The sequence below is a fragment of the Carcharodon carcharias genome, chromosome 32 (genome assembly GCF_017639515.1).
Source record: "Carcharodon carcharias isolate sCarCar2 chromosome 32, sCarCar2.pri, whole genome shotgun sequence".
Taxonomy (NCBI): Eukaryota; Metazoa; Chordata; class Chondrichthyes; order Lamniformes; family Lamnidae; genus Carcharodon; species Carcharodon carcharias.
Window position 1 is genome coordinate 26,780,996 of NC_054498.1, and position 18,670 is coordinate 26,799,665.

Genomic DNA, 18,670 nt, shown 5'->3' on the forward strand with positions numbered 1-18,670 from the left:
ACTTTGGACCCCGCTCTGATTCCTCTGACACTGTGGACCCCGCTCCGATTGCTCTGACACTGTGGACCCCGCTCTGATTGCTGACACTGTGGACACCGCTCTGATTGCTGACACTGTGGACACCGCTCTGATTGCTGACACTGTGGACACCGCTCTGATTGCTGACACTGTGGACACCGCTCTGACTGCTGACACTGTGGACCCAGCTCTGATTGCTCCGACACTGTGGACCCCACTCTGATTGCTGACACTGTGGACCGCGCTCTGATTGCTGACACTGTGGACCCCACTCTGATTGCTCCGATACTGTGGACCCCGCTCTGATTGCTGACACTGTGGACCCCACTCTGATTGTTCCGAATCCCAGGAACTGGCCGAGTTATCACAACCCAGTCACAGGCATCGTGGCTTCATCCACTGCTCAGTGTCCTCTGGAGGTGTGATAGGTTAAATTTCAATTGAAGTACTCGGCTGCTTCAATTTCAGCAAGAATGTTTAAGGATATCGGTTCAGATGCATAAATGAGTTTGGAATCAGGCAGGTCCAACTTCCATCCAAACCATCGCTGCCCAGCAATCAGAAACAATAACCATTTCTTCAACAGCGAATAAACCCTCACCCTTGGGGTCAGCAGCTAAAGGGCAGGGGGGAGCCTGGCTAGGGAGCCAGAGGGTGGGGTCAGGTGCCAGAGGGCAGGGGCTTCGGGGTCAGGAGCCGGAGGGCGGGGGGGTTGGGGTCAGGAGTCGGAGGGTGGAGGGTTGGGGTCAGGAGTCGGAGGACAGGGAGTGTAGGGATCAGGAGCCGGAGGGTGGAGGGTTGGGGTCAGGAGTCGGAGGACAGGGAGTGTAGGGATCAGGAGCCGGAGGGTGGAGGGTTGGGGTCAGGAGTCGGAGGACAGGGAGTGTAGGGATCAGGAGCCGGAGGGTGGAGGGTTGAGGTCAGGAGTCGGAGGACAGGGAGTGTAGGGATCAGGAGCCGGAGGGTGGAGGGTTGGGGTCAGGAGTCGGAGGACAGGGAGTGTAGGGATCAGGAGCCGGAGGGTGGAGGGTTGGGGTCAGGAGTCGGAGGACAGGGAGTGTAGGGATCAGGAGCCGGAGGTTGGAGGGTTGGGGTCAGGAGTCGGAGGACAGGGAGTGTAGGGATCAGGAGCCGGAGGGTGGAGGGTTGGGGTCAGGAGCCGGAGGATGTGGTACGTTCACTTCCTGTAAACACCACTGCACAGGATTCCAAAGCGTCCTTCCATGTCAAAGGGCAAATCGGGTGATGTTGCTCCAGTATTCACAGCACCAGGGGCAATTTGCTTCTCATTGGGAACATCGAATGCTGATCCGGTGACCATCTTGCTGATCTGTCCACAACTGTGACCCTGAGAACCCTTGTCTCACTAGTTTAACTGTTCCTTCCTTCTTTATTCGGCCAACCACGGGATGTGGGTGTCACTAGCTAGATCAGCATTTACTGACCGTCCCTAATTTCCCTCGTTCAGAGGGTGTTTAAAAGTGAACCACACTGCTGTGGGTCTGGAGTCACCTGTAGGCCAGGTAAGGACAACAGATTCCCTCCCTAAACAGTGGTCATCATCAAACTTTTAATTCCAGATCTTTACTGAAATTAAATTTCACCACCTGTCATGGTGGGATTTTAAGCCTGGATCCCCAGAGCATTACTCGGGGTCTCGAAAATATCAGTGACAATAACCTATACAGAGGCAATGGCGCAGTGGTATTGTCACTGGACTAGTAATCCAGAGACCTAGCACGTGACTCCAGACTCTCAGCAATGTGGTTGACTCTGAAATGGCTGAGCAAACCGCTCAGTTGTATCAAACCGCTACTAAGTCACAAAAAAGGAATGAAACTGAACGGACCACCCGGCATTGACCTCGGCACCGGGAACGACAACGGCAATCACAGCCCTGTCAGCACTGCAAAGTCCTCCTTACTAACATCTGGGGGCTAGTGCCAAAATTGGGAGAGCTGTCTCACAGACCTAGTCAAGCAACAGCCTGACATAGTCATCCTCACAGAATCATACCTTACAGATAATGTCCCAGACACCACCATCACCATCCCTGGGTATGTCCTGTCCCACCGACAGGACAGAGCCAGCAGAGGTGACGGCACAGTGATATACAGTCGGGAGGGAGTTGCCCTGGGAGTCCTCAACATTGACTCCGGACCCCATGAAGTCTCATGGCATCAGGTCAAACATGGGCAAGGAAACCGCCTGCTGATTACCATGTACCACCCTCCCTCAGCTGATGAATCAGTACGCTTCCATGTTGAACACCACTTTGAGGAAGCACTGAGGGTGGCAAGGGCGCAGAATGTACTCTGGTGGGGGACTTCAATGTCCATCACCAAAAGTGGCTCGGTAGCACCACTACTGACCGACACAGCCAATAAATCAGATCTAACCTTGGTTATCCTGCTACATCTAGTCATGAATGATGGTGGGCAATTAAACAACTCGCTGGAGGAGAAGACTCCATAAATATTCCCATCCTCAATGATGGAGGAGCCCAGCACATCAGTGCAAAAGATAAGGCTGAAGCATTTACTACAATCTTCAACCAGAAGTGTCAAGTGGATGATCCATCTCGGCATCCTCCGGAGGTCCCCAGCATCACAGATGCCAGTCTTCAGCTAATTCATTTCATTCCATGTGATATTAAATAACAGCTGAAGGCACTGGATACTGCAAAGGCTATGGGCCCTGACAATATTCCAGCAATAGTACTGAAGACTTGTGCTCCAGAACTTGCTGTGCTCCTAGCCAAGCTGTTCCAGTACAGCTACAACACTGACATCTACCCGGCTATGTGGAAAATTGCCCAGGTGTGTCCTGTACACAAAAAGCAGGACAAATCTAACCCGGCCAATTACTGCCCCATCAGTCTACTCTCAATCATCAGTAAAGTGATGGAAGGGGTCATCAACAGTGCAATCAGGTGGCACTTGCTTAGCAATAACCTGCTCACTGATGCCAAGTTTAAGTTCCACCAGGGCCACTCAGCTCCTGACCTCATTACAGCCTTGATTCAAACATGAATAAAAGAGTTCAGCTCCCGAGGTGAGAGTGACAGTGACTGACCTTGACATCAAGGTTACATTTGACCGAGTGTGGCATCAAGGAGCCCTAGCAAAACTGGAGTCAATGGAAATCAGGGGAAAACTCTCCACTGGTTGGAGTAATACCTAGCACAAAGGAAGATGGTTGTGGTTGTTGGAGGTCAGTCATCTCAGCTCCAGGACATCATTGCAGGAGTTCCTCAGGGTAGTGTCCTCGGCCCAACCATCTTCACCTGCTTCATCAATTATCTTCCTTCCATCATAAGATAAGAGGGATGTTTGCTGATGATTACACAATGTTCAGCACCTTTCGTGACTCCTCAGATACTGAAGCAGTCTATGTTCAAATGCAGCAAGACCTGGACAATATCCAGGTTTGAGCTGACAAGTGGCAAGTAACATTCATGCCACATAAGTGCCAGGCAATGACCATCTCCAACAAGAGAGAATCTATCCATCATCTACTGATGTTCAATGGCATTAGTATCGCTGAATCCCCCACTATCAACATCCTTGGGTTTACCATTGACCAGAAACTAAACTGGACTAGTCATATAAATACTGTGGCTGCAAGAGCAGGTCAGAGGCTAGGAATCCTGCGATGAGTAACTCGCCTCCTGATTCTCCAAAGCCTGCCCACTATCTACAAGGCACAAGTCAGGAGTGTGATGGAATACTCCCCACTTGCCTGGATGAGTGCAGCTCCCACAACACTCAACAAGTTTGACACTGTCCAGGACAAAGCAGCCCGCTTGATTGGCACCATATCCACAAACATTCACTCCCTCCACCACCAACACACAGTAGCAGCAGTGTGTACCATCTACAAGATGCACTGCAGGAATTCACCAAGGCTCCTTAGACAGCACCTTCCAGACCCACGACCACTACCATCTAGAAGGACAAGGGCAGCAGATAGATGGGAGCACCACCACCTGGAAACTCCCCTCCAAGTCACTCACCATCCTGACTTGGAAATATATCGCCGTTCCTTCACTGTCACTGGGTCAAAATCCTGGAACTCCCTCCCTAACTGCACTGTGGGTCTACGTACACCACATGGACTGCACGGCTCAAGAAGGCAGCTCACCACCACCTTCTCGAGGACAATTAGGGATGGGCAATAAATGCTGGCCTAGTCAGCAAAGCCCACATCCCGTGAATGAATTTTTTAAAAATGCCACACCTCCCCTCGGAGACCCTTCAGATCCAGAACACCCTTTCCACGTTGTCCAAGATGAATATCAGGAGCAGTATCCCACCCTTCAACCCAGAACCCTGCTACCCTCCGATCTGAACACCTCCCCTAATGAATTACGTCTGAAGTGCAGTTATTGATGTTACTTGGGCAAAAGGAGGAGCCAATTTGTGCACAGCAACGTCCCACAAACAGGAAATAAATGAATCATTGATATCTTCGGTGTTGGTAAATGGAGAAATGATGGCCAGGCCAGCTGGTAAATTTCCAGCTTTCCAGAATTGTGCCTTTGACATCTTTAATTCCTTGAGATCTTTGACATTAAGCACAACAGTTCGATGTTAGTTTAATATCGCATCTGAAAGATAGCATCTCTGACAGTGCAACACTCCCTCTGTACAGCACTGCACTGTCAACCTAGATTTTCATGCTGAAGTCCTGGAATGGAACTTGGACCTGCGATCTTTTGACTGGTAGATGAGAACGCTACCTGAAAGGTAACAGGGTTATTTCTGGGACAATGTAATGTTGAAAGTAGTTATGGCCAGTGGTGAAGGAACAGTGAGAACAATAAGCACTCAGGATTATTAAAAGCAATAAAAAGAAACCAAGAAATTAATGAGGTAAAGAGGGAGCATGAAAAAAATCTGCAGGCTCTATCAAAGCTTTAAAGCAAAAGGCTTTCTAAGTACAGTATGAGTTAGAGAAGAAGGTGGATTTTAACAGATCAAGGCATTACAACTATAGAGGGCAAAAGCATGGCAGAATTGCTCAATGAAGAATTTGCTTCAGTTTTCAATAGGAGCAAAGGGTCCAATACCATCGAGGGAGTAATGAAGCAAGGATTACGGTAATGAAAATGCTGGATTTTACACCGGGCCCTTTACAGCCAGTTTACAGAGGGATTGAATCCATCAATGAATTCAAACACATGTTCCAGTCCAGACTTATTAATCCAGGACTAAAGGTTACAGAGTGAAAATAAAGCAAATATTGGACATTTCCATACACAAGCATGTATGATAGCTCAGTAACTCCCGGATTGTTAACCCGAACGTGTTACCTCAGTGTAGCGGAGAGCATCAGGACTGATGACATTGTAATCTTCAGCGCATGTTCGCGCCACATTCTGCAGATATTTCATAAAGTCCGGTATTTCTTTCCAGACAGCATTCTTCAGCTCCTGTAACAGATCCCCACACAGTTACAGCTTCAAATATCACTAACTGGAGGCAAGCCAGTAAATAACGTGAAGGATTAACTAGGAGAACAAGATTGGAAAAGAAGTTAATTATGAGGGGCGGGGGGGTGAGGTGAGGATGTAACAAGAGCAGGTAAATTGGACCAAAATGTTGACAAAGAGATAGAACAGCAGCGGTAAACTACATAGAATTACATAACCGTTACTGCTCAGAGACAGGCCATTTTGACCCATTGGGGTGCACGTCGGTGTTTATTCTCTACATGCCCCTCCGTCCACATGACCTTATCTCTAATACATAACCAGCTGGTGAATGAAGTTCAAGATGTAGAATGGTTCCAGAAAAGAACAAGGGGCAGAAACACTGGCTGGAGTAGTTCGTAAGCTCCAAAAAGTCAAGAAAAGTATAAACCAGAAAATTAGATGAGCAGGAATATAGCAATTAGGGAGGGTTTTAACCTTCAGATGGAATTTGGGCACACAAGAGGGTATTATTCAAAATTAGGCCGATGGGATTGGGGTTTTGTATGAGTGTGGGTGGAGGATTGGTTGCTGGACAGAATCCAGAGAGTTGGAGTAATGAGTCCTTTTCGATTGGGCTGGCTATACCTAGTGGGTACCACAAGGATCAGTGCCGGGGACTCAGCTACATCAATCACTTAGAGGGGAATGAGTATAATGTACCCAAATTTGCTGACAATGCAAAGTTAGGTGGGAAAGTAAATGACAAGAAGGATGCAAAGGTTGCAGAGAGGATAAAGTGAGCGGGCAAGCACATGGCAGGTGAAATATATAATGCTGGGAAATGCGGTGTAATCCACTTTGGAAGGAAAAATAGAAACACAGAATATTTTTTAAATGGTGAGAAACTGGGGAGCACTGGGTATTCAGAGGCACTGGGTGTCTGCGTACATGAATCAAAGTTCACACGCAGATACAGCAAGCACCTCGGAAATCAAATGGTATGATGCCTTTACTACAAAAGGGATTGGAGCGTAAGCGTGAACAGGTCTTCCTTCAATTCTATTGGGCCTCAGTGAGACCACAGGGTGCAGTTTTATCTGCCCATCTCAGGAAGCACAAGCCTCTGAGGCAGCGTAATGATGGTTCATCAGACTGATTCCTGGGATGAGGGGATTGTCCTATGAGGAGGGATTGGGTAGAATGGGCCTACACTCTGGAGTTTAGAAGAATGTGAGATCGCCTTGTTGAAATATGTAACATTTTTAAGAGCCTCGGCAGGGCTGACGCTGGGAGAATGTTTCCCCTGGCTGGCAAATTTAAAGCATGGGGTCTCGGTGTCTGAATAAGGGGTCGGCCTCTTTGGACTGAGAGTAAGAGGAAATCCTGCATTCAGAGGGCTGGGAATCTTTGGAATTCTCTAACCCAGAGGGTTGTGGATGCTCCACCATTGAGAATATTCAAGGCTGAGATTGATAGATGATTGGGTACTAAGGGAATTGAGGAGTACAGGGATAGTGCGGGGAGGTGGAAGATCAGCAATGATCATATGGCAGAGCAGGTTTGAAGGGCCGAGTGGCCTTCTCTTGCTTCTATTTATGTTTGTATGTACAGCTGTTTCAAGGAGAAACTCAGGAGTGAGAAAGGAATAGAAGGATATGCTGATAGAGTGAGAAGTGGGGAGGGGAGGCTCGTATGAAACATGAACAATACTGCTTGATTATTTTTTGAGGAGGCTGTGGAAGGAAAGCAATGCCCTGTAAGGTGTCTGCGAAGGAGTCCAAGATCAAATTCTGAGCGTAGGACCGTGAATAAACCCACAACTCTCAGAATTCTGATGGCATTCAAGAATCAACACCTTAAAAGTCACAAGTGCATTCCAACCCGTCGTTCAGTTTACTCACAGAATATTGTGCGAGATACTCCAACGTTCTCGCCGATATCCTTCCGGCCTTGTGCAAATTCCTGTATTTTTCCATGAACTGCACATAACTCCTCTGGTCCCTCTCGTTGAGAGAGGAGAAGCGGGGATAAGGCACTCTGGGTTCAGGGAGCGGAAACGATACCGCTGAGCATTTGCTGGTCTGATTGGCTGGAGTAGAGGATTCCGGTTTGGTGCTCGGCTCAGAAGTCAGCTGCGTTTCCGCAGGGGTGGGACCTTCACTGTTTTCCAGCGTTTTCCTGGCAGGAATGCAAAACAGGGCTCGTTCTCATGTGGCTTAACATTCAAATCAGAGTGAGCCAACAGTACAACACGACAATTTGGGGAATGATGGAGTCAGCACAGTTACAGAGTTACTCATTTCACTCCCACCCAATTTTACATTAAGAAGTATAGCACAGCCACAGGCTGTTCAGCCCAACTGGTCCATGCTGGGTTTATGTTCCACAAGAGCCTCCTCACCCCCTACTTGCTGTAACTCTTCACCCAAACATTTAGTTCATTTAATCTCAACTCTCAGTTTAGCATCTCATCGAAAGATCAGCCCCTCCGGGTGCATTCTGCCACATCTAAATTGGCTTCACTTCTCATTGGCACTGAAGTTACAGTAAATCCAGAGGCAAGTTCTGCAGGATGGAGATGCACCCTGCTTTACGCTGCACTCAAACTGGGAACAAACTCCGATTCTACAAGGCCTCAGCATTACCCAAAGCCACTCTACAAATAGACCTTTCCTGCTAAACTGCGAGAGGTGACAAGGAAAACTCTGTCATCACTGGGTGTGAAGCTGAAGTCAATAAGCTGGTCATTGGCAAGTTGGCACCAATTTGCTAGATTGTTGGCATAACCAATAGGATTCTCTTCAGGGAAGGGAATCTGCAGTCCTGACCCAGCCTGGCTGACCCATGACACCAGCCCCACACTTTGTGGTCAATTTTGCATGATTTGACACTCCAGGGTGATTACGGATGGGTAATAAATACTGTTTTCCTCCCCAGGAACCAGTTCCTTCAGTACTGCAGTGCTATATCAGTCCAGACTGGATGCTAAATGGAGCACTGAGAAACTTCTGACCCAGAGGTGCAAGTGCTATCAACTGAGACAAGCAGACAATTCAGCAAAACTAAGGACTGGCTTGCAGTTATATAGCGCTTTGCACAACTTCAGGAGGATCCCAAAGCACTTTACAGAATGAAGTACTTTAGAAATGTAGTTACTGTTGTAATGCAACAGCTACTTAGTGCACAGCAAGTTCCCATTAACAACACTGAACAACAATAAATAGGTAAGCTGCTCTAGTGATGTTGGTTGAGGGCTAAACATTGGCCAGGGCCTGAGAGAATTTGCCTGCTTCACTTGAAAATAATGCCATGGATTCCACTATGCAGAAAGACAGAGCCTCTGTTTAACATCCTATCCCAAAAGCAGCACCTCTGATAGTGCAGCACTCCCTCAATACTGCACTGACAATGTCAACCTGGAATTTGTGCTCAGGTCTCTGGATTGGGGCTCGAATCCACAAATGACTTAGAGGTGAGGGTGTTACGATTGAGTGAAGGCTGAGACCTTTCCTTCTAATAATTACATTTTCTGTCTGTAGTTAAACATGGTGCAGTTTAACAAGCCAACAACAGTCTAATGAACACAAAGAGTAAGTGACCAACATTCCTCTGCAAAGAGCACAGGCAGGGACAGGTTGAGAAAACTTGAGAAAGCTGGAATCAGTGGAACACACCTGGCAAGAGTTACCAATGCAATGTTTGGGAGGAGCTCACAAACAGCCGGCACAGAATTAAATTTCATATGAGCAACCTGACTGGTGATTAAACAGTAAAGCCAATTAATGTGCCAACCAGTGCCAGCTCGCTGACCACCGCTGCTGCTCGCTGCTCGATTTACGTCCAAGCAGGGATTAGTGAGAGGAACAATGGTCCCATCATTCAATGAGATCATGGCTGATGTATGACGTACCTGCTTTTACCCCATATTCCTAAATAGCTTTAGTTAACAAAAAAATCTATCAATCTCAGATTTCAAATTAACAATTGGTCTAGCATCAAATGCCATTTGCAAAAGAGAGTTGCAAGTTTCTAGCACCCTTTGAGTTTCGAAGTGCTTCCTTATTTTACTCTTGAAAAGTTTGGCTTTAGATTTTAGACTATGCCCCAAGTCCTAGACTTGCTAACCAATGGAAACAGAGTCGGGAGAGAAACTGTTAACCTTAATATCTTGAAAACTTTGATATGTTAACCGTTTTAGATTCCTATGAATACAATTATAGTTTGCACGCTATTTTCTCATACTTTAACCCTTCGAGTCCAGGTATCATTCTAGTAAATCTATACTGCCCACCCTCCAGGACTAATATATCCTCTCTAAGGTGTGGTGCCCAGGACTGTTCCAGGTCTAGTCCAACAGGGGATCTGAATAGCTCAAGAGTGAATTCTACCCCTTGTAACGAGTCCTCTCATTATAAAGTCCAGCATTTCGTTAACCTTTGTCTGGAGCTGATCTGTGTACCCGGACCCTCAAGACTCTGTGGACCTCCACTGCTTCTACCTGTGCACCGTTTAGATAAGGGAGTCTCCAATCGGGTCCAAAATCAGAGACATCACATTCACCAGTTCTGCCCATTCACTTTACAGTTGAAATGAAGAGGCTCAGGGTCAGTGCAAGGTGCAGACGCTCATTACTGGGGAGAGACGATGTGACAGACTCCAGTACCTGCTGACCAAGGCACACAGTTCGGAGAAGGTCGGGGCCATGGAGAAGCGGGTGAACATCTCATGGGAAAAGAACTCGTGAATCCCATTCCTGGGCTCAACATCCCTGGGGAAGGAAAAAGGAAGAGTCAGTGTGGGCAACATTGATATAGAGCCTTCCCCATCCACACACAGACAGTTACAGTTCAACACCCGGCCCCACCTCCTTTACACAGCAAGATCCCAACATCAACAACAACAAATAACAGCTCCGGGGGGTGGGGGAGACTCCCAGCCCCTCACATCCCCGATCCCCCACCCGGCTCCCCCGGTACCCCCATTCCCCACCCCCCAGCCCGGCCCACAGCCCCCCGGTCCCCGGTCCCGGGTCTCGGTCTCCCCCTCTCTCACCAGGGCGCCGCCATCTTGCCCTCCGCTCAAACTCTCCGTCCCCCCGGAACACAGGCTCCGCGGGGAAAGGTTCCGCCGCGCGCCGGCCGGACAAAGGTTCCGCTCCAAAAACAGACAGAGATACAGTAAACACAGATACAACAGACACTGAGATACAGCAAACACAGATACAACAGACACTGAGATACAGTAAACACAGATACAACAGACAGAGATACAGCAAACACAGATACAACAGGCACTGAGATACAGTAAACACAGATACAACAGACAGAGATACAGCAAACACAGATACAACAGGCACTGAGATACAGTAAACACAGATACAACAGACAGAGATACAGCAAACACAGATACAACAGACACTGAGATACAGCAAACACAGATACAACAGACACTGAGATACAGTAAACACAGATACAACAGACAGAGATACAGCAAACACAGATACAACAGGCACTGAGATACAGTAAACACAGATACAACAGACAGAGATACAGCAAACACAGATACAACAGGCACTGAGATACAGTAAACACAGATACAACAGACAGAGATACAGTAAACACAGATACAACAGGCACTGAGATACAGTAAACACAGATACAACAGACAGAGATACAGCAAACACAGTTACAACAGACACTGAGATACAGTAAACACAGATACAACAGGCACTGAGATACAGTAAACACAGATACAACAGACAGAGATACAGCAAACACAGATACAACAGACACTGAGATACAGTAAACACAGATACAACAGGCACTGAGATACAGTAAACACAGATACAACAGACAGATACAGCAAACACAGTTACAACAGACACTGAGATACAGTAAGCACAGATACAACAGGCACTGAGATACAGTAAACAGAGATACAACAGACAGAGATACAGCAAACACAGATACAACAGACACTGAGATACAGTAAACACAGATACAACAGGCACTGAGATACAGCAAACACAGATACAACAGGCACTGAGATACAGTAAACACAGATACAACAGACAGAGATACAGTAAACACAGATACAACAGACACTGAGATACAGTAAACACAGATACAACAGACAGAGATACAGCAAACACAGATACAACAGGCACTGAGATACAGTAAACACAGATACAACAGACACTGAGGTACAGTAAACACAGATACAACAGACAGAGATACAGTAAACACAGATACAACAGGCACTGAGATACAGTAAACACAGATACAACAGACACTGAGATAGAGTAAACACAGATACAACAGACAGAGATACAGCAAACACAGATACAACAGGCACTGAGATACAGTAAACACAGATACAACAGACACCGAGATACAGTAAACACAGATACAACAGACACTGAGATACAGTAAACACAGATACAACAGGCACTGATATACAGTAAACACAGATACAACAGACAGAGATACAGTAAACACAGATACAACAGGCACTGAGATACAGTAAACACAGATACAACAGGCACTGAGATACAGTAAACACAGATACAACAGACAGAGATACAGCAAACACAGATACAACAGGCACTGAGATACAGTAAACACAGATACAACAGACACTGAGATATAGTAAACACAGATACAACAGACACTGAGATACAGTAAACACAGATACAACAGGCACTGAGATACAGTAAACACAGATACAACAGACAGAGATACAGTAAACACAGATACAACAGGCACTGAGATACAGTAAACACAGATACAACAGACAGAGATACAGCAAACACAGATACAACAGGCACTGAGATACAGCAAACACAGATACAACAGGCACTGAGATACAGCAAACACTGAGATACAACAGGCACTGAGATACAACAGGCACCGAGGTACAGCAAACACTGAGATACAACAGGCACTGAGGTACAACAGGCACTGAGGTACACCAAAAACTGAGATACAACAGACAGAGATACAACAAACACAGATACAACAGCACTGAGATACAGCAAACACAGATACAACAGACAGAGATACAACATGCACTGAGATACAGCAAACACTGAAACAACAGACAGAGATACAACAGATACTGAGATACAAGAGACACTGAGATACAACAGGCACTGAGGTACAACAGGCACTGAGATACAACAGACAGAGATACAACAGGCACTGAGATACAACAGACAGAGATACAGCAAACACAGATACAACAGGCACTGTGATACAGCAAACACTGAGATACAACAGGCACTGAGACATGCCGGGCACTGAGATACTTCAGGCAATGAGATACACCGGACACTGAGATACACTAGACACAGAGATACACCATGCACTGAGATACACCGGGCACTGAGATACACCAGGCACTGAGATACACCAGGCACTGAGATACACCAGGCACTGAGATACACTAGACACTGAGATACACCAGGCACCGAGACATGCCGGGCACTGAGATACACCAGACACTGAGATACTCTAGACACTGAGATACGCTCGGCACTGAGATACACTAGACACTGAGATACACCAGGCACTGAGATACACTAGGCACTGAGACATGCCGGGCACTGAGATACACCAGACACTGAGATACTCTAGACACTGAGATACGCTCGGCACTGAGATACACTAGACACTGAGATACACTAGACACTGAGATACACTAGGCACTGAGACATGCCGGGCACTGAGATACACTAGACACTGAGATACACCAGGCTCTGAGATACACCGGGCACTAAGATGCACTAGACACTGAGGTACACTAGACACTGAGATGCACTAGACACTGGGATACGCCTGGCACTGAGATACACTGGACACTGAGATACACTAGGCACTGAGATACACCAGGCACTGAGATACACCAGGCACTGAGATGCAATAGACACTGAGGTACACTAGACACTGAGATGCACTAGACACTGGGATATGCCTGGCACTGAGATACACTGGACACTGAGATACATTAGACACTGAGATACACCAGGCACTAGGATACACCGGACACTGAGATACACAGGGCACTGAGATACCCTAGACACTGAGATACACCAGGCACTGAGATACACCAGGCACTGAGATACACTAGACACTGAGATACACTGGGCACTGAGATACACCAGGCACTGAGACATGCCGGGCACTGAGATACACTAGGCACTGAGATACACCAGGCACTGAGACATGCCGGGCACTGAGATACACCAGGCACTGAGACATGCCGGGCACTGAGATACACCAGGCACTGAGATACACTAGACACTGAGATACACTGGGCACTGAGATACACTGGGCACTGAGATACACCAGGCACTGAGACATGCCGGGCACTGAGATACACTAGGCACTGAGATACACCAGGCACTGAGACATGCCGGGCACTGAGATACACCAGGCACTGAGATACACTAGACACTGAGATACACTGGGCACTGAGATACACCAGGCACTGAGACATGCCGGGCACTGAGATACACTAGGCACTGAGATACACCAGGCACTGAGATATGCCCGGTACTGAGATACACCAGGCACCGAGATACACCCGGTACTGAGATACACCCGGCATTGAACAGGGTGTACAGATGGTGGCTTGCCAGTCCTGCAGATGACCGAGAACCAGTGTGGCTGAAGACTGCTCATGTGCAGGGAACTGGTTGGTCAAACCTGTCACCAAGGGGACATGGAGGGCATCCACTGTCCGTGGCTGTGAAAGTGGCTGCGGTGCTCAATCTTTTACACCGGTGGCTCCTTTCAGTGGGATTCTGTGGGATCTCACAAACTTCCAGCCAGAAATGCATCCAGGAGGTCACAGACGCCATACCCATGAGGGCACAGAACTTTGTGCATTTTGCCCGAGGTCAGGAAAGCCAGGAAGCAAGAGCGCTGGGATTTGCAGCGATCTCTGGATTCCCACAGGTGCAGGGTGTCATCTACTGCACTCACATGGTGCTCAGGTCTCCATGGCAACAGGCGGTCAACAATGTGAACCTCAAGGGCTTCCACTCGCTGGATGTGCAGCTGGTGTGTGACCAACAGAAACACTTCCTGTGCCAGACTAGGTAAGGGTGCCAGATTTCCTTCTCTAAGGGACATTGATGAACCAGATGGGCTTTTATGACAATCGGCAATTGACTAATGTCATTAATTGTCACTAATGACGGGGTCTGCGCATGGTTTCCAGGGAGTGTGCACGACTCCTACATCCTCAGTAGGTTTCAGATCTCTCATGTCTTCCAGGGTCCACAGAAGCTGCAGGTTTGGCTCCTCGCAGACAAGGGCTTCCTGCAGGTGATGTGGCTGATGACGCCCATGCGGTGGCCTCAGACTGCAGCAGAGCGATGGTTTAATGAGGCTCATGCTGCAACCTGCAACTTAGTGGAGCAGACCATTGGGATGCTGAAGATGAGGTTCTGGTGCCTGGATCGGTCTGGTGGAGCCCTGCAATATAGTTCACACAGGGTGTCCCACATCATGGTTGTCACTGCTTTACAACCTGGAGCCACAATGTGGGAGGGGCTGAATGAGGAGATGGACGAGCTGCACGTCTCCTCTGATAAGGAGGACTTGATGGGGATGAGGGTGAGGATGTTGTGGTGTAGCTGTATTGTCACTGGGCTAGTCATCTAGAGACCAATGGTAATGCTCTGGGGACCTGGGTTCGAATCCCACCCGCAGATGGTGAAATTTGAAACCAGTGTAAGTCTGGAATTAAAAGAATAATGACAATTAGTCAATTGCCAATTGTCATAAAAACCCATCTGGCTCATCAATGTCCCTTAGAGAAGGAAACCTGGCCTCCTTACCTGGTCTGGCCTGTGTGTGATTCCAGGTGCACCCATGAGGCTGTGAGATTTGTGGAGGATGAAGACAACATGCAGTGAGGAGACTCCATAGATCCTCCTGTCTGGCTGATGCCAGCACACATACCCTCTGTCATAAGGCTCCTGTCGTGGAGACGCAGCGGATGTCCATAGTCCCTACATTCCAGGAGGATGATGATGACATGCACTGCGGACACTCCATAGATCCTCACACAGCTTATGTGAGTGTCTGACTCCTGTCTGGCTGATGGCACCTCGCTTGTGCTCTGTGAACAGGGTCATACCATTGGAGATGTAGCAGGGAAACTTTAACTTCTCCTGTTCAGACAGAATTCCACATTGGCCCCAAGCCCCAAACCGTCCCTCGGGTGCTGGTGCCCCTCAATATGAGCCACCTCGGGGACATGCCCTCTGTGCCATTTGGCACGGCCAAGAGGAGCTTTCTGTACGGACTGCTGCTGCACACCTTCCATTTTCTCGGCCTTGTCCGTCGCCCGGACACGCCCTGGCGTGCCTTGTTGCCGTCCGGCGGCGGAGGCCCCCGATGGGAGGCCCTCTACGGAGGTGTCCTCCCCCTTTCTATCGGGGACCTGGGTTGGAGGGTGTTGCATGCAGCAGTCCCCTATAATAAGAGGATGCATAGGTTCACGGACTCTCAGGACACGTGCCCTTTTTGCGGTCTTGTGGAGTCCGTGGACCATGCATATATAGGGTGTTGTAGGCTGCACTCCCTTTTTAGTTATTTGAAAAACCTTTTATTGATGTTTTGTTTGCACTTCAGCCCCACGCTCCTGATCTATGGGCACCCGGTGCAGAAGGGAGTCGGGAAGGAGGAGGACCTCCTTGTGAACCTGCTCCTGGGCCTGGCCAAGTTGGCCATTAACAGGTCCAGGCAGCGGGCGATCGACGGGGGAGTCCCGCCCGATTATTTGTCCCTCTTCCGCGGCTACGTTCGCGGCCGGATGTCCCTGGAGAGGGAGCACGCGGTGTCTGCTGGCACTCTCGAGGCTTTCCATGCTCGGTGGGCACCGCGGAGACTGGGGTGCTTTACTGAACCCTTTAATCACATTTTGGTTTAAAGTTTGTAAGTTTCCTTTAAACTTTGTTCGTAGTTTTACAGCTGACCTGAATTAGGGGTTGTGCCTGATTTATCCCAATTTTGTTAATTTGGTTTAATTGGTTTTAACTCGAAAGAGTTACACCTTCTTAACTTTCCTAACACTGCCACTACATCTTGCTACTCCCCCGGATATCCACAGCTGAGGTGGAGGCAGCTGCTGACTGCTACACTCTGTCTGTGATGACCTTAACAGGCGTCCTCTGGAAGGCTGAGACTTGGAGGGCCCCAGCCTGCTTTCGGGGTCCTGCTGTGTGGCAGTGACACCCTCCTCACCCTGTGGAGCTGGAGCTGCTGAGATCACAGGAAGAGGGGATTCGGATGGACCAGACACTCTTGGAGTCACCTGGGTGGATGGCCCCAGAGCGTGCATCTGCTGATCCTCCTCCCTATGGGTGTCCAAGGGTTCCTGACACCTTGAGGAGAAGGGGTAGCTGGAATGAGATTGAGCTGCCCCACACCCCTCTCACGTACACATTGTTGGAGGCCAACTAGAGTGTCAGTGATGGAGTTGAGCCTGCGCAACAGTGCAGGAGCGATGTCCTGGACCAAGGTCTCTATGGAGTCCGCCATCCCACCAGTGTTGATCTCGGTGCTTTGGCAATGCCGGTGCTATCACCTCAGAGTGAAAGTGGATGAACTCCCCCATCATGTCTTGCAATCTGAGGAGTGCAGTGGACATTCCTTCCTGATGTTCCCGAGCTTGCCTTTGCAGCTCCAGCAACTGAGTCCAGAGGCTCCTCATCTGACTCAGACTCAGTAATTTCTGGCCTCCAGCAGTCCTCCGAAAGCCGGACATCTAGGAAGTCCCTGCCTCCACCAGCTGTGGATCAGACAGTGCGATGTGCTCACCAGATTGTGATCCTGGGTCTACTCTAAAGCTCAGTCCCACCGAGGTGTATGTCTCTGTCCTGGTGGAGGTATGGGCGAGCGCTGTGATGGGTCATAGAATCACAGAATCATAGAATTACAGCACTTTAACTGCACAAAAGGAGGCCAATCAGCCCATCATGTCTACACCAGCTCTCCAAATGAATATTATGACCTAGTGCCTTTGCCCTGCCTTTTCCCTGTACCCTTGCGCATTGCTTCTGTTCAAATAATCACCTAATGCCCTCTTGAATGCCTCGATTGAACCTGCCTCCACCACACTTCCAGGCAGTGCATTCCAGACCTGAACCACTCGCTGTGTGAAAAAATGTTTTCTCACATCACACTTGCTTCTTTTGCAAATCACTTTAAATCTATGCCCCCTCATTCCTGATCCTTTTGAGTGGGAACAGCTTCTCCCTATTTACTCTGTCCAGCCCCCTCATGATTTTGAACATCTCCATCAAATCTCCCCTTAGCCTGCTTCTCTCCAAGAAGAACAGTCCCAACCTCTCCAATCTATCCTCATAGCTGAAGTTTCTGATCCCTGGAACCATTCTTGTAAACCTCTTCTGCACTCTCTCCAATGTGTTCACATCCTTCCTATAATGTGGTGACCAGAACTGTACACAATACTGAGGTCTAATGAGTGTTTTATGTAAATTCAGCATAACCTCCCTGCTCTTGTACTGTGTGCCCCTATTAATAATAGGATAGTATATGCTTTATTAACTGCTCTCTCCACCTGTCCTGCCACCTTCAATGATCTATGCATACATGCACTCTCTTCAAAATTTCACCCCTTATTTTATATTGTCTGTCCATGTTCTTCTGACCAAAATGCATCACCTCACACTTCTCCGCACTGAACTTCACCCACCATCTATCGGCCTTTTCCACCAACTTGACTACGTCCTCTTCAAGTTCCACATCATTCTCCTTGCAGTTCACAACACTCCAAGCTTTGTATCATCCACAAACTTTGAAATTGTCCCCTGCACATCAAGATCTAGATGATTAATATATATCAGGACCAGCAAGGGTCCCAATACTGACCCCAGGGAACCCTACTACAAACCTTCCTCCAGCCCGAAAAATATCCATCAACCATTACACTCTGCTTCCTATTTTTCAGCCAATTTTGTATCCACGTTGCTACTGTCCCTTTTATTCCATGAGCAATAACTTTTCTCACAAGTCTGTTGTGTGGCACTGTGTCAAATGCCTTTTGAAAGTCCATGTACACCACATCAACAGCATTACCCTCATCGACCTTTTCTGTTATCTCTTCAAAAAAACTCCAGCAAGTTAATTAAATATGATTTCCCCTTTAGAAATCCATGCTTTCTCTTCCTTATCCTCATATTTTTACATGTGACTTCTAATT

At 48.0% G+C, this 18,670-nt stretch overlaps 1 protein-coding gene across 2 annotated transcripts in view; it reads right to left on the bottom strand.

The window, feature by feature from the left end:
• Window positions 1-10,543, bottom strand: part of ice2 (interactor of little elongator complex ELL subunit 2) — a 196,534-nt gene extending 185,991 nt beyond the window's left edge. The window contains exons 1-4 of one of the 2 annotated variants that reach the window (XM_041178568.1): window positions 10,487-10,543; window positions 10,098-10,202; window positions 7,336-7,612; window positions 5,333-5,452 (exon numbers count right to left, since the gene is read on the bottom strand). In XM_041178568.1, coding sequence (XP_041034502.1) covers window positions 5,333-5,452; window positions 7,336-7,612; window positions 10,098-10,202; window positions 10,487-10,500 — 516 coding nt within the window. In that variant the 5' untranslated portion in view covers window positions 10,501-10,543. Of the gene's footprint in view, window positions 1-5,332; window positions 5,453-7,335; window positions 7,613-9,868; window positions 10,041-10,097; window positions 10,203-10,486 lie in introns of those variants that run through there. The other variant, XM_041178569.1, reaches the window with a different exon arrangement.
• Between the last annotated feature and the right edge of the window lie 8,127 nt (window positions 10,544-18,670).